General features: G+C 36.4%; 1 protein-coding gene across 11 annotated transcripts in view; it reads right to left on the reverse strand.

The window, feature by feature from the left end:
* LOC141648394 (putative disease resistance protein RGA1) overlaps nt 1-14,398 on the reverse strand; it is a 94,226-nt gene that overhangs the window by 46,281 nt on the left and 33,547 nt on the right. For 2 of the 11 annotated variants that reach the window (XM_074457031.1, XM_074457021.1), the window contains 4 exons: nt 4,019-9,088; nt 3,080-3,592; nt 2,695-2,869; nt 2,134-2,479 (listed from right to left, as the gene is read on the reverse strand). In XM_074457031.1, coding sequence (XP_074313132.1) covers nt 5,471-9,088 — 3,618 coding nt within the window. In that variant the 3' untranslated portion in view covers nt 2,134-2,479; nt 2,695-2,869; nt 3,080-3,592; nt 4,019-5,470. Of the gene's footprint in view, nt 1-2,133; nt 2,480-2,694; nt 2,870-3,079; nt 3,593-4,018; nt 10,082-14,398 lie in introns of those variants that run through there. The other 9 variants (XM_074457028.1, XM_074457026.1, XM_074457023.1 and 6 more) reach the window with 9 other exon arrangements.

The raw sequence follows: 14,398 nt of genomic DNA on the forward strand, positions 1-14,398 counted from the left end.
TTCTTGAACAACCTTTATTTTACTTTGTTAATAGACTAGAATTTGAGTTCTATAATAAAGTTTTCGAGTTTTGTTTTAAAAAATCTGAGAAAATAAATACTCCCTCCAATCAATGTTGTCAGGATCGGGATTCTACTTTGGATCGATGGGGAGGGTAGGATCGAATCGGTAGAATCGGATCGTAGAATCGCAAGATTCTACAAACTCACTATATATAATTTTTTATTTGGTAAAAACATATAATTGAAAATCAGAACACTTATTTATTAATATTTATTCATAAAATATTGGTAATTAATGATTTTAGTATCATTGTATGAACAAGTTACATGAAATTTGGGTTTTACGGTGTCATTATATAAAAATATATATTAAATTTTTTTTATTATAGAATCGGATCGTAGTATCGTAAAATCGTAGGATCGTATTATGATCTCATCTCTAAATATTTTCAAATTAATAGGATCGTAAGATTCTACAGCTATGATAGAATCGTAGGATCCAGGATCGGTCAAGCATTTTTGGATCGTAAAATCGTAGAATCGTTGGATCGAATCGCGATTCTGACAACAATGCCTCCAATCCTCTATTTTCTTCCTCTTTAGTTTGGGCACAAAAATTAAGAAATAGAGTATTATATTGATAAAAAGTTGGGTGGGGTTTGGTGATAGGAGAGAGGGTGAATAATTAAGAGTTAAATAATGAGTTGTGGGCCACAAATATTAAAGTAAGGAATAAAATAAGATTAAAAGAGTTGGGTGGGTGGGGTAATAAGAGAGATGTATGAATAAAATAAGAGTAAAAAGTTACCAAAAATAGAAAGGGGAAGAAAACCTGAATAACCGTTTTAGGAAATAGGGAAGAATATGGTGAATTGGAGGGAGTATTAAGAATGCTCAAATAAATTACAAGCTCCGTGAGATATAAGTTGGTTTTACGATGTTATTATATCACTGTAGCTGGAGGTATAGCCTTGCTATTTTACTTTAGTTTGGTTCAATTTAATTGCGTCAATTTAATCAAGTTCACTTCAATTTTAATTTGAAATAGTCTAAAAGAATATGATAAATTATTGGGAGTCTTGAGTGAGTCTTGTTTCAAAACTCGTGTGATTCTTGCCTCAAAACTTGCCAACAATCATATTGGTGTATATGCCTAAGTTTGTTCAAAAAGCTAACGAGATTGAAGATTAGCTTTGTCGAATTCGAGCATGAGTTATTTACGACTAAGGGTCATTTTTAATTTTATTTTTATAATTTATAGAGTAATTAATTATTTTATATTACATGGTATTGAGGTATTCACTTTCTTCGTCTTATAAATAAATAACGGGACAAACGAAGTTTAATGTGACTTAAGTTTTAACACAACTATAATTTCAGATGTAATCAAGTTAAAAAGCAGAAAGGTTTAATGGAGTGAAGGTGAGGTGAGGCCAAGAGTGAGGATTCTCTCAATTTCTTATAAATGACCCAGATGAAATGTGTGTGACGGTCTAATAGTTGTAGTTATTTTATAAAAGTAATGCGTTAATGGATGAAGAACGAAAATACATTAAAATGTGTGTCTATTAAAGAGGAAATTGAGATAAAGAAATGGAGATGATCTAAATTGAAGAAATACTTATCATGTTTGTTTAGTCGGGTTTGGGTAGGATGATTTTGGGTCAAAACTAGGTTGTTCAATTGATCTTCTCAATGGACAAGTAATTTTCGAGCCATTTTAGAACACCCTATTCGAACCCAAAACCAAATTTACTAAAATAAAAAAATAAAGGGTTGTTTAAACGAGCTGGAAATTAGGTTCAGTTTGATTTTTAAATTCGGTTCAATTTTTCCACACTCATCCCTAATTTTAATCCACGAAAAGGATTATACCTCTAGATAAACTTACAAGATGTCATTGTACATTCTATTTTTTTGCCAAGTCATTGCACATTATCTTAAATTGGGGAAAACAAAAGTATACCTCCATCTCTCCTAGGAGACCGTTATAGTTATATGAGTATAACTATACAAGCTGTGTCTAAGGACATGTTGCTATTTTCCGTCTCACAAACATGAGTGTCATTAGTAATTTTGGAGTGGCTTTATGCCTTCCCTACATTAAGAGGTATCAACTATCAAGACTTGGTTTACGCATACTCGGTTAACGATCACTCGCTCTTGAGAAGGATTATTTTAAACTTGCCAGAATTATTTGCTAAAAATAAAAGAACTTACAGTCCTACAAAATCTGTACATTGCATGGGGATTAAACTAGAACAACATGAAACAAAAATGACAAATAACAAATACTCCGTAGAAGATCTCCCACTTGCATCTTGTGAGAGGTTACAAGCTTGTGAAGAAAATTGTTCGTCACCAATGAGAATTTGTGTTACTGAATGAACAGGGAACTGTAATTCCTCTTTGAAGGCCTTGGGTTCTTCAGATTGCTCAGAATAAGATGCTTTCATATATTCTGCTTCATTTAGGAACTGCAGCAAGTAAAACATAGCGACACTTAGAATGCAATAGCTCTACTGCATATGTATGAGCTTACAGGTTCCAAAATTGCGTAAGTGAAAGCACGAGAAACATTGACATGCACTGTGTATCAGATACTTCTAACTCAGTCTGAGTTTCATAGGCTCAATGACCAATTCTCAAACAGATACACGAGATATAATAAATACACGGAGAAAGTAATTACCACATGGGGTATTAGCAATGGGAGAAAATCCAACTGCAGGAAGCCAAGGGATATTTCCGGCTGGCTTCTCAAGGTTTCCACCTACAATCAGGATGGGGGTTCGAACTGTCAGCCATTATCAATGGCTCAATGCTGGCTTCCCAAATTTGTCAAGCACTGAAACCTTCTGTTTATACTGCCAAAGCAACAATTAATCCAGTCATGCAACAATGATTTGGAAGAAAAAACAATACTCGATTACTCGTTGTCCAAACAAATATATGACCGTCTCCCAATTAAAAAAAAAAAAAAAAAAACAATGTCATTTCCACACGTTTTCCAAGCGCTCCATGCTCATATAAGCTACATGTACTACAAAAATGTCGAAATTTTGACATGGACTCACCGTAGGAGTTTGTGTGCCAGCTTTCAAATACATTCATTTATGAAATACATCAGACTCAGTCACCTTAGTCCCCCATCCCATCCTCCAATCTCTTCGTGTAGCAAACCCAGAACCCTTGAGATTTCGGATAGCTTCTAAGTACTGCAAACTCATACATTTCTCAAATCAATTACCAGTAATTTAGGAATAGAGACTCGGAATCAATTTCTAGACTTAACCCACTTAAACTCCTACATTTCTTTGTTATTACAAAAAGACTTGAAATAGACCTCAATTATGTTGTATGCGTACAACGATCTTGTAGAAGACAAGCTGGTCAACATAATGCATACAATGCCGGAGCCACATAGGACAATTTGGAAACAGCATCAAGTTTTTCACACTTGAAATACAATTTCTCGAGCACCACTACTAATATAGCAAGTACATAATCAATTTCAGCTCAACTTATAGCCGTTTATGTAATACTCATACTTGTGCTGAACAGCATCAGTGGTTGAGAATTGAGATAATCTGCAAAGAGAACATACGTCTGCCTCTTGAAAATTGTGTAGGTGACAGCGCGCAAGAAACATCGACATGCACTGTGCGTCAGATACATACTTCTAACCCTGAACTATAATACATAGGCTCTTGGTTTCAGAAAAAAAAGCCATTTTAACAAGAAACTCGGCTCCATGACCACTTAAATGTGGCATGAGATTACTTAGAGGCATGCAGTTGTTACGACATATGCTTGATATAAAAGTCTATTCCTCAACTTTGCTTCCTTTAATCCCCACCAGAAAAGTATTTGAGTAATGATTGCAAAAGTGAAAGGTGGAAGAAATACTGTGTAGGTTTTTATTGACATTCATAGAGCAGTGCATCAAAACTGAATGTTTACCGATTCCCTAACAGATATACGAGATACAATAAATGCACGGAGAAAGTAGTTACCTTATGGATTATTAGCAATGGGAGAAAATCCAACTGCAGGAAGCCCTTGTTGCCTAAAAAAGCGAGCATCAGTGGAACCAAGGGTTATTTCCGGCTTCTAAAGGTTTCCACCTGCAATCAGAATAACTTCTTCTAAGCGGGTCCACCAAGGGTTCGAACTGTTAGCGGCTTCCCAAATTGGTCAAGCACTGAAAACTTCTGCTTATACTGTGCAAGCAACAATTAATCCACTCATGCAACAATGATTTGAAAGAAAAGCTAATTGCATTAACAAAAATTATACTTCCATATATTATTAGTAGCCCATTTGACAAACTCACATTTTACACTTTTACCCTTTTTAAATCTCTACCAATCCCAGTCTCTCTAATCCTTAACCATAGAACATCGCTACCGCCATGGATATCGTTGCCGCCATGACATCATCGCCAAATCGTCATCACTAACCACCTCGATGTCAACCCACATGATTAATAAGTTCATAATTAAAGCTTATGTCACTTCTTTTTTTAATTGATGCCATGATGGTGGCACTAAATCTGTAATCATTTTTTTTGGGTGCAAACTAAATCTGTAATCATAAGGTAGATGAATCACTTTGTGGGGGGTAGATGACTAATTTGTGGCAAGAAAACAAGGGTTGAGCGATTAATTGGAGAAGAAAGAGGGGTGAAAGGCTCTTGTATAGCAGTAGACATATTAGGGTATTATAGGTATTACAGTCATTAATCAATGAAATGCATATTTTTTTATATTTAAATAATTTAAAATATTAACTTATTTATTATGATATATTATTATTTATTGGAACAATAGCCAAAAAAACAAAAGATGGAGGTATTTGCACCATAGTGTAAACTTGCGGGGTTAATATGCACATAATGAAAGTCGTGGGGGTGATTTACACATAAGACTAAACGTATGGGGGTTATTTGACGCTTCCCCGCTTGTCAAGTGATACAACTTAAACTAGAAAACTCGTGATCCAAAGAACACGAGAACTTAAATAAGTTCTTCAATGGCATAATTCGGCCTCGACGTCCGAAATCAACCAATCTGAGTATCTGACATGCTTCGCTTCAAAGAAACATCATTGTTTAAACAAGTTATAAAAAATTACATAAAATTATCCAAAGCAAGTTGATGTGGAAAGAAAACCCAGATTCTAGTGAAATGTGAAAATCGAGGTAACCACTAAGCAAACCCAGATTCTTGAAACACAGATGCAACACATAAACAAGTTAAAATTGGCCAATCTTAGACACCTGGTTCACCAAAGAATTGAAACAAAAAGCTCAGAAGAGATTAATTAAGAGAAGAAAAAAGCTCAAATATTCATATGGGAAAGCGAGAATCCACCATTTTTGCACACACAAATTTAACAAAAAGTAAACAATTTAACAAAAGTAAATAAACCCTGAGGAACCTTTTAAAGAGAGAAAGGCAGCAACTTTATGGATAGAGGGAGATGTGAGGAATGTGCTGAATATTAGGCCACTCTTTACCCCTTGGTTCTTCACATCTTTCTTTTAGGTGTGAACAATAAAAGATATCAAGTTCTTGAAGGGAAGTGATGCTTTGGATTCCGCCTAGTGATTTGAGGTTGTCGCAGCATTCGATCGTGAGGGACTGAAGTGATGATAAGCAGCCTATCCATTCCGGTAGACCTTTCAACCCCTTACAACGAGCAATGGAGAGGTTTTCGAGGGCGGTCAAGTGCTTCATCCCTCTCGGCAGCATTTTCAGAGCGTCAAGGGACCTCAACTCAAGGGAACGGAGATTGTGACTTAGGGATCTCCAAAGCATGTCATCCTCGAATTCCTCGTCCAGTAAAGGTATACCATCTAGTGATAGCGACTCCAACGCAGTGAGATGCTCCAACGCTGGTTTAACACTTGTTAGTCTTCTGCAGTTCTCAATCTCTAGGCTTCGTAAGGAAGAAGAGCTCTTGAATACCTCCTCAATTTCCGATAAACTCTTTGATTCCTGATCATCGTTGATCCTGATGTGAGTAAAGCGGAAGGCAGGTAATGTAGCGAGATAGCCCACACTGTCTACTACCACATAGAATCTGAGATCTAAGTTTGCAGGTCCTTCACCTGGTAATATCCGCAATGCTTTGTTGTTCCTCTTCAGCAGCAGTGATTCTAGGCTCGGACAAGGAGGAAGAGATATCAACTTGGTGCAATCGGTGATTCTTAATTTCGAGAGACGAGGAAATGGTGGTTGCCAATGTGGCATGGAGCTGCTGCTATCTCCTTCACCAACCCCTTTCCACCATCCTTTCAGCCTTTCCAAACCCTCAAGTTCAAGAAACTCAAGGGATGGGAAAAAGGGTATATCCTTTGACCCAGAACTACCAATGCGGCTAATCTCCATGTATTCCAAATTATTCAACTTGGAAAGAGTCAAGTCTTTGAGATGCTTCAAATTACTCAACACTGGGATACCATCCAACCTCTCACAATTACTAAAAGTAATCTCGACAAGATTAGGAAAGGTAATTGCCCAGTCATCCAACGCAGTGAGATGTTCCAACAGTCCTGAAACACTCGTCAGCCTGTTGCAACCTATAATCCAAAGCTTTCGTAGGGAAGAATAGGAGCTCTTGAACACCTCCTCATAATCCGATAACCTCTTCAATTCATGATCGTTTTGTATCACGATATCGGTAAGACATCTAGCAGCTAGAGTAGTGAGATAACCCACACTGTCTACATTCACCTCTAATTTGAGATCTAAGTTTGCAGGTCCTTGACCGGGTAATATCCGCAACAACTTATTGCTGCTCGTTAAGCGTAGGGATTCTAGGGCCGGACAAGGAGGAAGAGATGCCAACTCAGGGCATTCTCCGATGATCAATTTTGAGAGACGAGGAAATGGTGGTTGCCAATGTGGCATGCAGCTGCTGCTATCTCCTTCACAGACCCCACCCCACCATCCTTTCAACCTTGTCAAACCATCAATACGGAGATACACAAGGGATGGGAAAAATGGTAAATCCTTTGACCACCCAGGACTACCATGGCTAATTGTATCAATCTCCATGTACTCCAAATTATACAACCTCCAAAGAGATAAGGATTTGAGATGCTTCAAATTACTCAACAATGGGATACCATCCAACCTCTCAAAGTTATCAAGCTGGATGTTGACAAGATTAGGAAGAATAATAGACCAGTCATCCTTTCCTCTTCCCCACCTTGGAATTTCACTACCATTATATCCATACAAGCTCAACTCCATGAGATTTCGATTTGGCTGCAGCTTCTCAATCACAGCATCATTATTGGATTCACGAGCTTCCTCATTAAAAGATATTGATATTGCCTTCAGATTGTTAATGTGCTCCAAATAACCGCCTTCCCATTTATTTTCCTTCTCACTTACCAGGTTTTTATTGATCGTGATTTGAAGTTTACCCCTTAAATTGACAAGAAATTTCAAGTCCTTCAACTGTCCTGCTCCAAATTGCTTGGAACTCACTCCACCCACATTAAAGTCAGTTAAGTCCTGCAGATTAGTCAACTTGCCTATACCCAAAGGCATGCAAGTCAACTTATGACACTCACGTATATTCAAGAGTCTAAGATTTACCAATTTGCAAAAATCTTTTGGCCACTCTTTCAAGCTCAAACAGCTTTCCAAAATCAAACTCTGTAAATTAAATAATTTTGTAATTGAATTCGGGAGTGTCTTGAGCTTCCAATTTCTCGAGAGATCTAGATACCTTAAGTGTAACAAATCTCCAATTGACTCCGGCAAATTTCTGGCGAACGGCAAATACAAGCGTAACGATCTTAGACAACGCCATTTAGATACTAGAGTTTTCACCACATCCGAGTGCACACGGACGACATTATTCATATAACATGTACGGATATTACTTTCATGGAAATAGTTAATCACCCCTGCTTTCTCATCAATAAATAAATGGCGAAGCTTTCTGCTTAAGTTGTTTGGCGGACTATTTGTCACAATAATCTCGTCCCCCGCAACTTCTTGAGCAAGATCGTGAATTAAATCATGCATCTTAAATGACACGATATCACCAAAGTCATCTCTTTCCACATCTTGAAAAAAACAGCGTTTTAGTAAGATCAAAAAGTAATCCTCACTATCATCAATATATCCTTGTGCCATCCAAAGACTAATCAACTCTCGTTTGTCCATTTCAAAATCCTTAGGGAATAAAGCACAATACCTAAAACAATTTTTAACAGAAGGCTCGAGGTTGTTGTAGCTGAGCTTTAAGATCGACATAATTGGATTTTTGCTAGTTTCAATGTGAGGTAGTCGATTCTTTTCAAACGATTCCCATTTTTCTCGTGTTTGACCAAATAAAAGAGTTCCTAGAACTTTTATAGCAAGGGGAACATTGGAGCATTTTTTAACAATTTTTTTGCCGATCGTAGTTAATTGATCGTTCTTTGCTGCATCTGATCCTCGTTTGAATGCCGTCAGCACAAACAAACGCCAGGAATTCTCATCGGACAAACCTTTCAACATATACTTTTTAGAGTGAGCAGCTGTTGCTAATACCACTTCAGCTGTTTCCTCCGAACGGGTAGTAATGACAACTTTACTTCCCCTACCACCAATTGTCAAGTGTCTACTCAGCTCTCTCCACTCATTGGGATCTTTAGTCCACACATCATCTAATATAAGCAAGTATGTCTTATTATTCAGTTCTCCCTGAAATTTGGTTTGCAAGGATTGCATACTGGAGTCATTACTAGGCTTTTCATTTGTTAATGATTCTATTATTTTAGCTAAAATTTCTTTCACATTTAATCTTTTTCCATCTTGGTCAGAGACACATGCCCATATCTTCTTCTCAAACCTAGATTCGACCATATGGTGATTATATACAAGTTGAGCAAGAGTGGTTTTCCCTAACCCTCCGATTCCCACAACAGCAACAAACGCAACATTCTCCTCCACATGAGGATCAAGCAGCGTCTCTACAATAAACTTCACATCATCTTCTCTTCCAATAATATTCTCATGCTTTTCATCTAAAAAGGAACAAGTGTCCTCTTTCCTATTCAAAGTAGCATGAGGGTCAACCTCAAACATAAATCTAGCATGATCCTTAGCTATAGCATCTAACTTTTGCTGGATGCACTTAACCTCTTGAGAAGTTTTATAACTAAGAAGAATACGATTCTTAGATGAAAAGAAACGACTGACCTTATCCAAGACCTTCTTGGAGAACTTAGCACCTGGAGCATTGAGTTCCTTCTGCTTAGCGATAGTGATGACCTCATCAAAGAGATCATCAGCTTCGTAAAGAACTTGATTCAGCTCATCAACCCAATGTTGTTCTTCATGGGAGAGCACGGGTTTCATATCTGCGTCCAGGAGCATGTTTTTGATGAAGGAGACAGAGTTGTTAAGGTTTTCGAAATCAGATTGCCAGTTTGTCATTTCTTTGAGGACAGGAGATTGTAAGAGTTTAAAGACCGATTCAGCAATGGAGATCAATGCTCCCAAATCAGCCATAGCTTTGTGAAATAAGCAAGAGAGAAAAGGGATTAAGAGATGTGTGTGTGTGTGTTTTGGAGTAATGACTACAACTTCACAAATTGTCAGGTTGTGAAATAAGCAAGAGAGAAAAGGGAACAAGAGCTGCAGCAACAGCTTCCTCGTAGCTGTCAGCTACTTTCTATTATCATGTGAGTGTACGAATTTGTGTATCACCAGGGCCCAGGCTTACATGCTTGTTAAATGTTTGACTGGTTCAAAGATGAGTATCATTAACTTAATTTACCTTATTTTTTTTTAATTTAACTTATCTTTGCTTAACTTTTCTGAATTTTGCTGTACTTCACTTATTTTTCTTTAACTTTTATGAATGTAACTTATACACCCTTCAATTCACTATATTCTTCTCTATTTCTTTATTCGGTTATTCAGGTTTTCTTCCTATTTTCTTATTTGGACATAAATTATCTCTAAATGGACAAATATACCCCCATCCCAATCTCAACTACATTCAACACTACGCCATTGTCACCGCCCCACCATCAACCACCACCAGGGCCGGCCCAGGGGCCGTGCAAGCGGTGCGGTCGCACAGGGCCCCCGACTTGAAGGGGCCCCATTCGCAAGAAATATTTGTGTTAGTTGATAATTTAATTTAGCGTGTTTTTTAGCATAGTAATTTGCTTGACTTGGTGGTAAGAGTCATGGTATAACTTGTCAATGGTCTTGGGTTCAAACCCTATTTCATGTTTAATTTTGTTAAAATTTTACACAATAATTTTCAGCAAAATAAGGCTAATGGGAATCGAACCCGGGTTGCATTGCAACCTTATTATGCACCTAACCACAATGACAAATACTTGTTGTTGAAGAATTGAAAAGACATTTATTTATGAACTACATTTCTTTTAGAATTGACTCATAAACTAGCCTTATAAAAATTACTTAAAATAGTTAACATACGTTTTTCCAATTATTCTTTTACGAGTAATAAAAATAGTACCGGGGCCTCACTTTAAGATTTCGCACAGGGCCCCTAAAACTACCGGGACGGCCCTGACCACCACGTCTATCAACTACACCACTCGTCCCCTTCCTCTCCGGTGCCATTGTTACCGCCCCACCATCAACCACCATTTTTCTCAAGCTCGCAACAATGGAGGACGTCAACCTCGACAACATCATCTCCATTAGCGGTCATGGCGGAACCGTTAGTCTCTCTCCTCATTCTTCCTTCCTTCACTCCCTTCGATTCTTCATCTTCTCTATATTTTCGCCTCGTGTTCTCAATCCTTAACCCTAATTTGTTCTCCGTTTTCATCGATTACGAAATTGATGTGGCGCTTGCACTTAATTTAGCCGAATTATGTGATTCTTGGATTGTTAAGATTTGGCATTGGTTTAAATGTGAATAAGAATGTGATTTCATCATGATTGTGATTATTGGGGAAAATATTGTGAAACTTTGATTTCTCTTGGGTTTGTTGAAGCGGTAATTTCGCTGTAAAAGATAAACCACCACAACAGTGACGGCCGGTGATGCGGGGAGGCGACGGTAAGGGTTGTGAAGGGTGGCTGTCAGATGATGGTGGTGTTTGTGGCTTAATTGAGGTGATGATCTACTATTGTGTGAGAGACTAGGTGGGGTAATAGGAGGGCAAATGGGTAAATTTTCTATCTTTCTTAATTCACTCCCTCAAACACAAAGGGAAGAAAATAGGGGAATAGAGAGAGTAGAAGTTTAATTTTTCTGAACATAACTCATAGGTTAACATTTTCGAACTAAATGAATATTAACTTAAATAATAACAACAATAAGAACAACAGCAACAACAATAGTAACAACAACAATAATAATAATAATAATTATTATTATTATTATTATTGTGGAATGTGGATTACACGAACTGGCCTAAGCCTTGCGTGATTTACATGAACTGGCCTAGGCTGATTCGTGTAAATTACATGAACAGGCCTAGGCCAATTCGTGTTTTTCACATGAATGGGCCACTTTCCAAATTTTTTTCTTTTAACCATTGTGTTCGTCTCGAAAAGTTATGCGATTTGAAAAAAAAATCGTCAAAATCGGACACCCGAACATAAAGTTATGGCCAATTAAAGTTTTTCGCTCTTAATAGTCAATTTTTATCCAATTTAAATCGTCATTATTTATCATTTATGTTATCAATCATCGTCTAACATAGGCAAAAAGTTCATTAATTCGTTATTTCAATATTATTATTTTTTTAATTCATCGGTAATTAATACGATAATTCATATCTAATTTCGATAATGTTGTTCGGCATTCCAAAACCGCTTCCCTTTTCCGTGTTGTTATCATCGTAACCATAACTGCTTCCTCGCCTTGATCATAACTATCATACTCATTGTAATATCGATAATGTTGTTCCGCATTTCAATCATTTTTGAATTGCTTTCCATCGTAATTGTTCGATTCACACATGTATCGGAAAAATGGGTTATCAACTTATCATCACCCATTTCCGACTTATCGAAAAAAAAGGAAAGAATATTTTTTAAAATGGGTTATCATCACCCATTTCCGACTTATCGAAAAAAAAGGAAAGAATATTTTTTAGAGAGAGAAGGGCAAAGTTGTCAAGTTGAAATGAAATTAGGGGCAACGTTTAGCAATTTTGTAGAAAAATGAGAGAGAAATTATTCAAATTGTTGTGACTTGTGAGCTACCTGTAGGGCTGTAGGTGCTGGAAGTTTCTTCATAAACTTGGGGTTCTTCATAACCCCTCACATGTGAACCCACTTTAAATCAGACCGGAGCCATCAATATATGGACATTTTTCTCCGACTCCAAAAACAAGCTCTGGGACAAATAAGAGGTACACAAAGCCTTGTTCGGCTAGCACACAATGACCCAGTTAATCATCATACCCCAAGTCTTTAGCCATGGACACAGATACCGTGTTAAATCATGTATACGAGTTTGGGCTACACACAAATGAATAAGACAGAGAGCCCGCTTCATAAGCCCCAAGAAGATTCCACTTTAAAGATGTATGGTGGAATGACAGTGAAAGTAGCTTTGTGGTAGAAATCAACAATGAGGAGCTCAATTATACAACTTCAATTATTGTCCAGTCCCACCACTCTAACACAATTATTGTTCCTCGTACTACTTGCTCCCTAATAGACTAGTAATTAAAAGGTATGCTTTTGAAATTAACTTGAAAAGATAATTTCAAGGGAACCCCAAAATCCAAATCAAGGGCATCAAAATTTAACCATAAAATTCAAGGCTTCTACCTTACCGTGAGTATAATATTTTATTTTATATATGACGTTTTTGATTTTCGAGAAAGCAACTATGCAAATACATTCATCGCCGATGGATTAGTAATTTTATCAACTAGAAGATTAACAATTAACAAATGAGAATAATGATGCATAACTGTTCTTAATTTTAGCAACTAGAAGGGAGAAGATCACACAAAGTAAGTAAACAGGAGGAAAGTATGAGGCGATAATACATACCTGTTCTTGATTAAGATCGAGTGAGAGTAGATCATCTCCTCCCATTCTTCCTTCTCACAATTTGTTTGGTAGAATTTGGGGATTTTAAAATTGAGGTGGTCATTTACAATTTGTTTGCTAATTATTAGCTTGGGTATTTTTACGATTTACCCTGTGTTTTTTCGAGTTTTACAATACAATTAGTCCACTTTGAAGATTCGGGTAAATTTTAACGGATAACGCCACTCACAAAACGGATAGGGAGACGAGGTGGCAAGACCCCATGTGCTTCCCTCTCTCTTCTATTTGGGTCATTTGTGAGGGAAAATGGTATCCGTCACTCCAAAGTGACGGATACGTGCCGTCACAAATGAGATTTTGTGTTTACAATATACCCCTCGTTTTTCAAAATTACACAAAATACCACTAAATTCGCTAAATTGGTCTATAAATATTTTAAATGCTAAAATTTTACAATTTCAAATATTATATTGCAGCGATTTTAGTTTATCACGCATCCAAAATACGTAGATCCATCAATATAAACTTTGTTTATTCGTCAATGTACAATTTTTTGTGACAATATGTAACCATCAAAACACTCAAATTAGGATATTTGAGGTATTTTGAGAACTAAACTGAAAATTTAGGGGTATAACAAATGTTTCTTAAAACCTGGCGGTATATTATAGAATCCGAAAAAACATAGGGGTACAATGTAGAAAATCACTATTAGCTTTGTACGAGTATGAATTTTATTGATTATTGACATTCTAACAAGTACCTCAATGTTTTTCTAAATGTAGTACCCTCGATTTTCAAGAAACGTCTAATATACCTTTAAATAATAGTAGTAACCCTTAAACGCAAAAGATATTAGACCCTTAAACTCAAAAATTAATTCTTAAAATACTCAAAATATTAAAATTCGGGTTTTTTAAAGGTAAAATTCTATCACAAAAAATTGTACTTCATGTTGATGCTTAAATTAGAACTAGTTTTAAACCCGTGCAAAAATGCACGGGTATGTATTTGGGCCAGAATGAATGTTTTTTGATGTATATTTGTTTTTGCATTTATATTGTACCTATCTAATTGGTCTAAATCAACGATGTACATAATTAATGTTTAAATTTGTTACAAACATGTGTTCACATGCACTGGTTTATAAGGAAATAACGTAATCTACTCTTGTAAATAAAAATTGCATACATAAAAAACTTTACATTCAGATAAAAGAAATATAATCTAATAATCAACTTTAACATATGTAATTCATTTTTGTAATTCATTTCCGTTGTATGTTCGAACCCGTATATAACTGTAATTCCTTCTGTAATTTTATTGTGTAATTTTGTTTCAAAAATTATGTAATTTAATCACATTACTCGCATTTGTAATTAA

Source organism: Silene latifolia, chromosome 3 (genome assembly GCF_048544455.1).
Source record: "Silene latifolia isolate original U9 population chromosome 3, ASM4854445v1, whole genome shotgun sequence".
NCBI lineage: Eukaryota > Viridiplantae > Streptophyta > Magnoliopsida > Caryophyllales > Caryophyllaceae > Silene > Silene latifolia.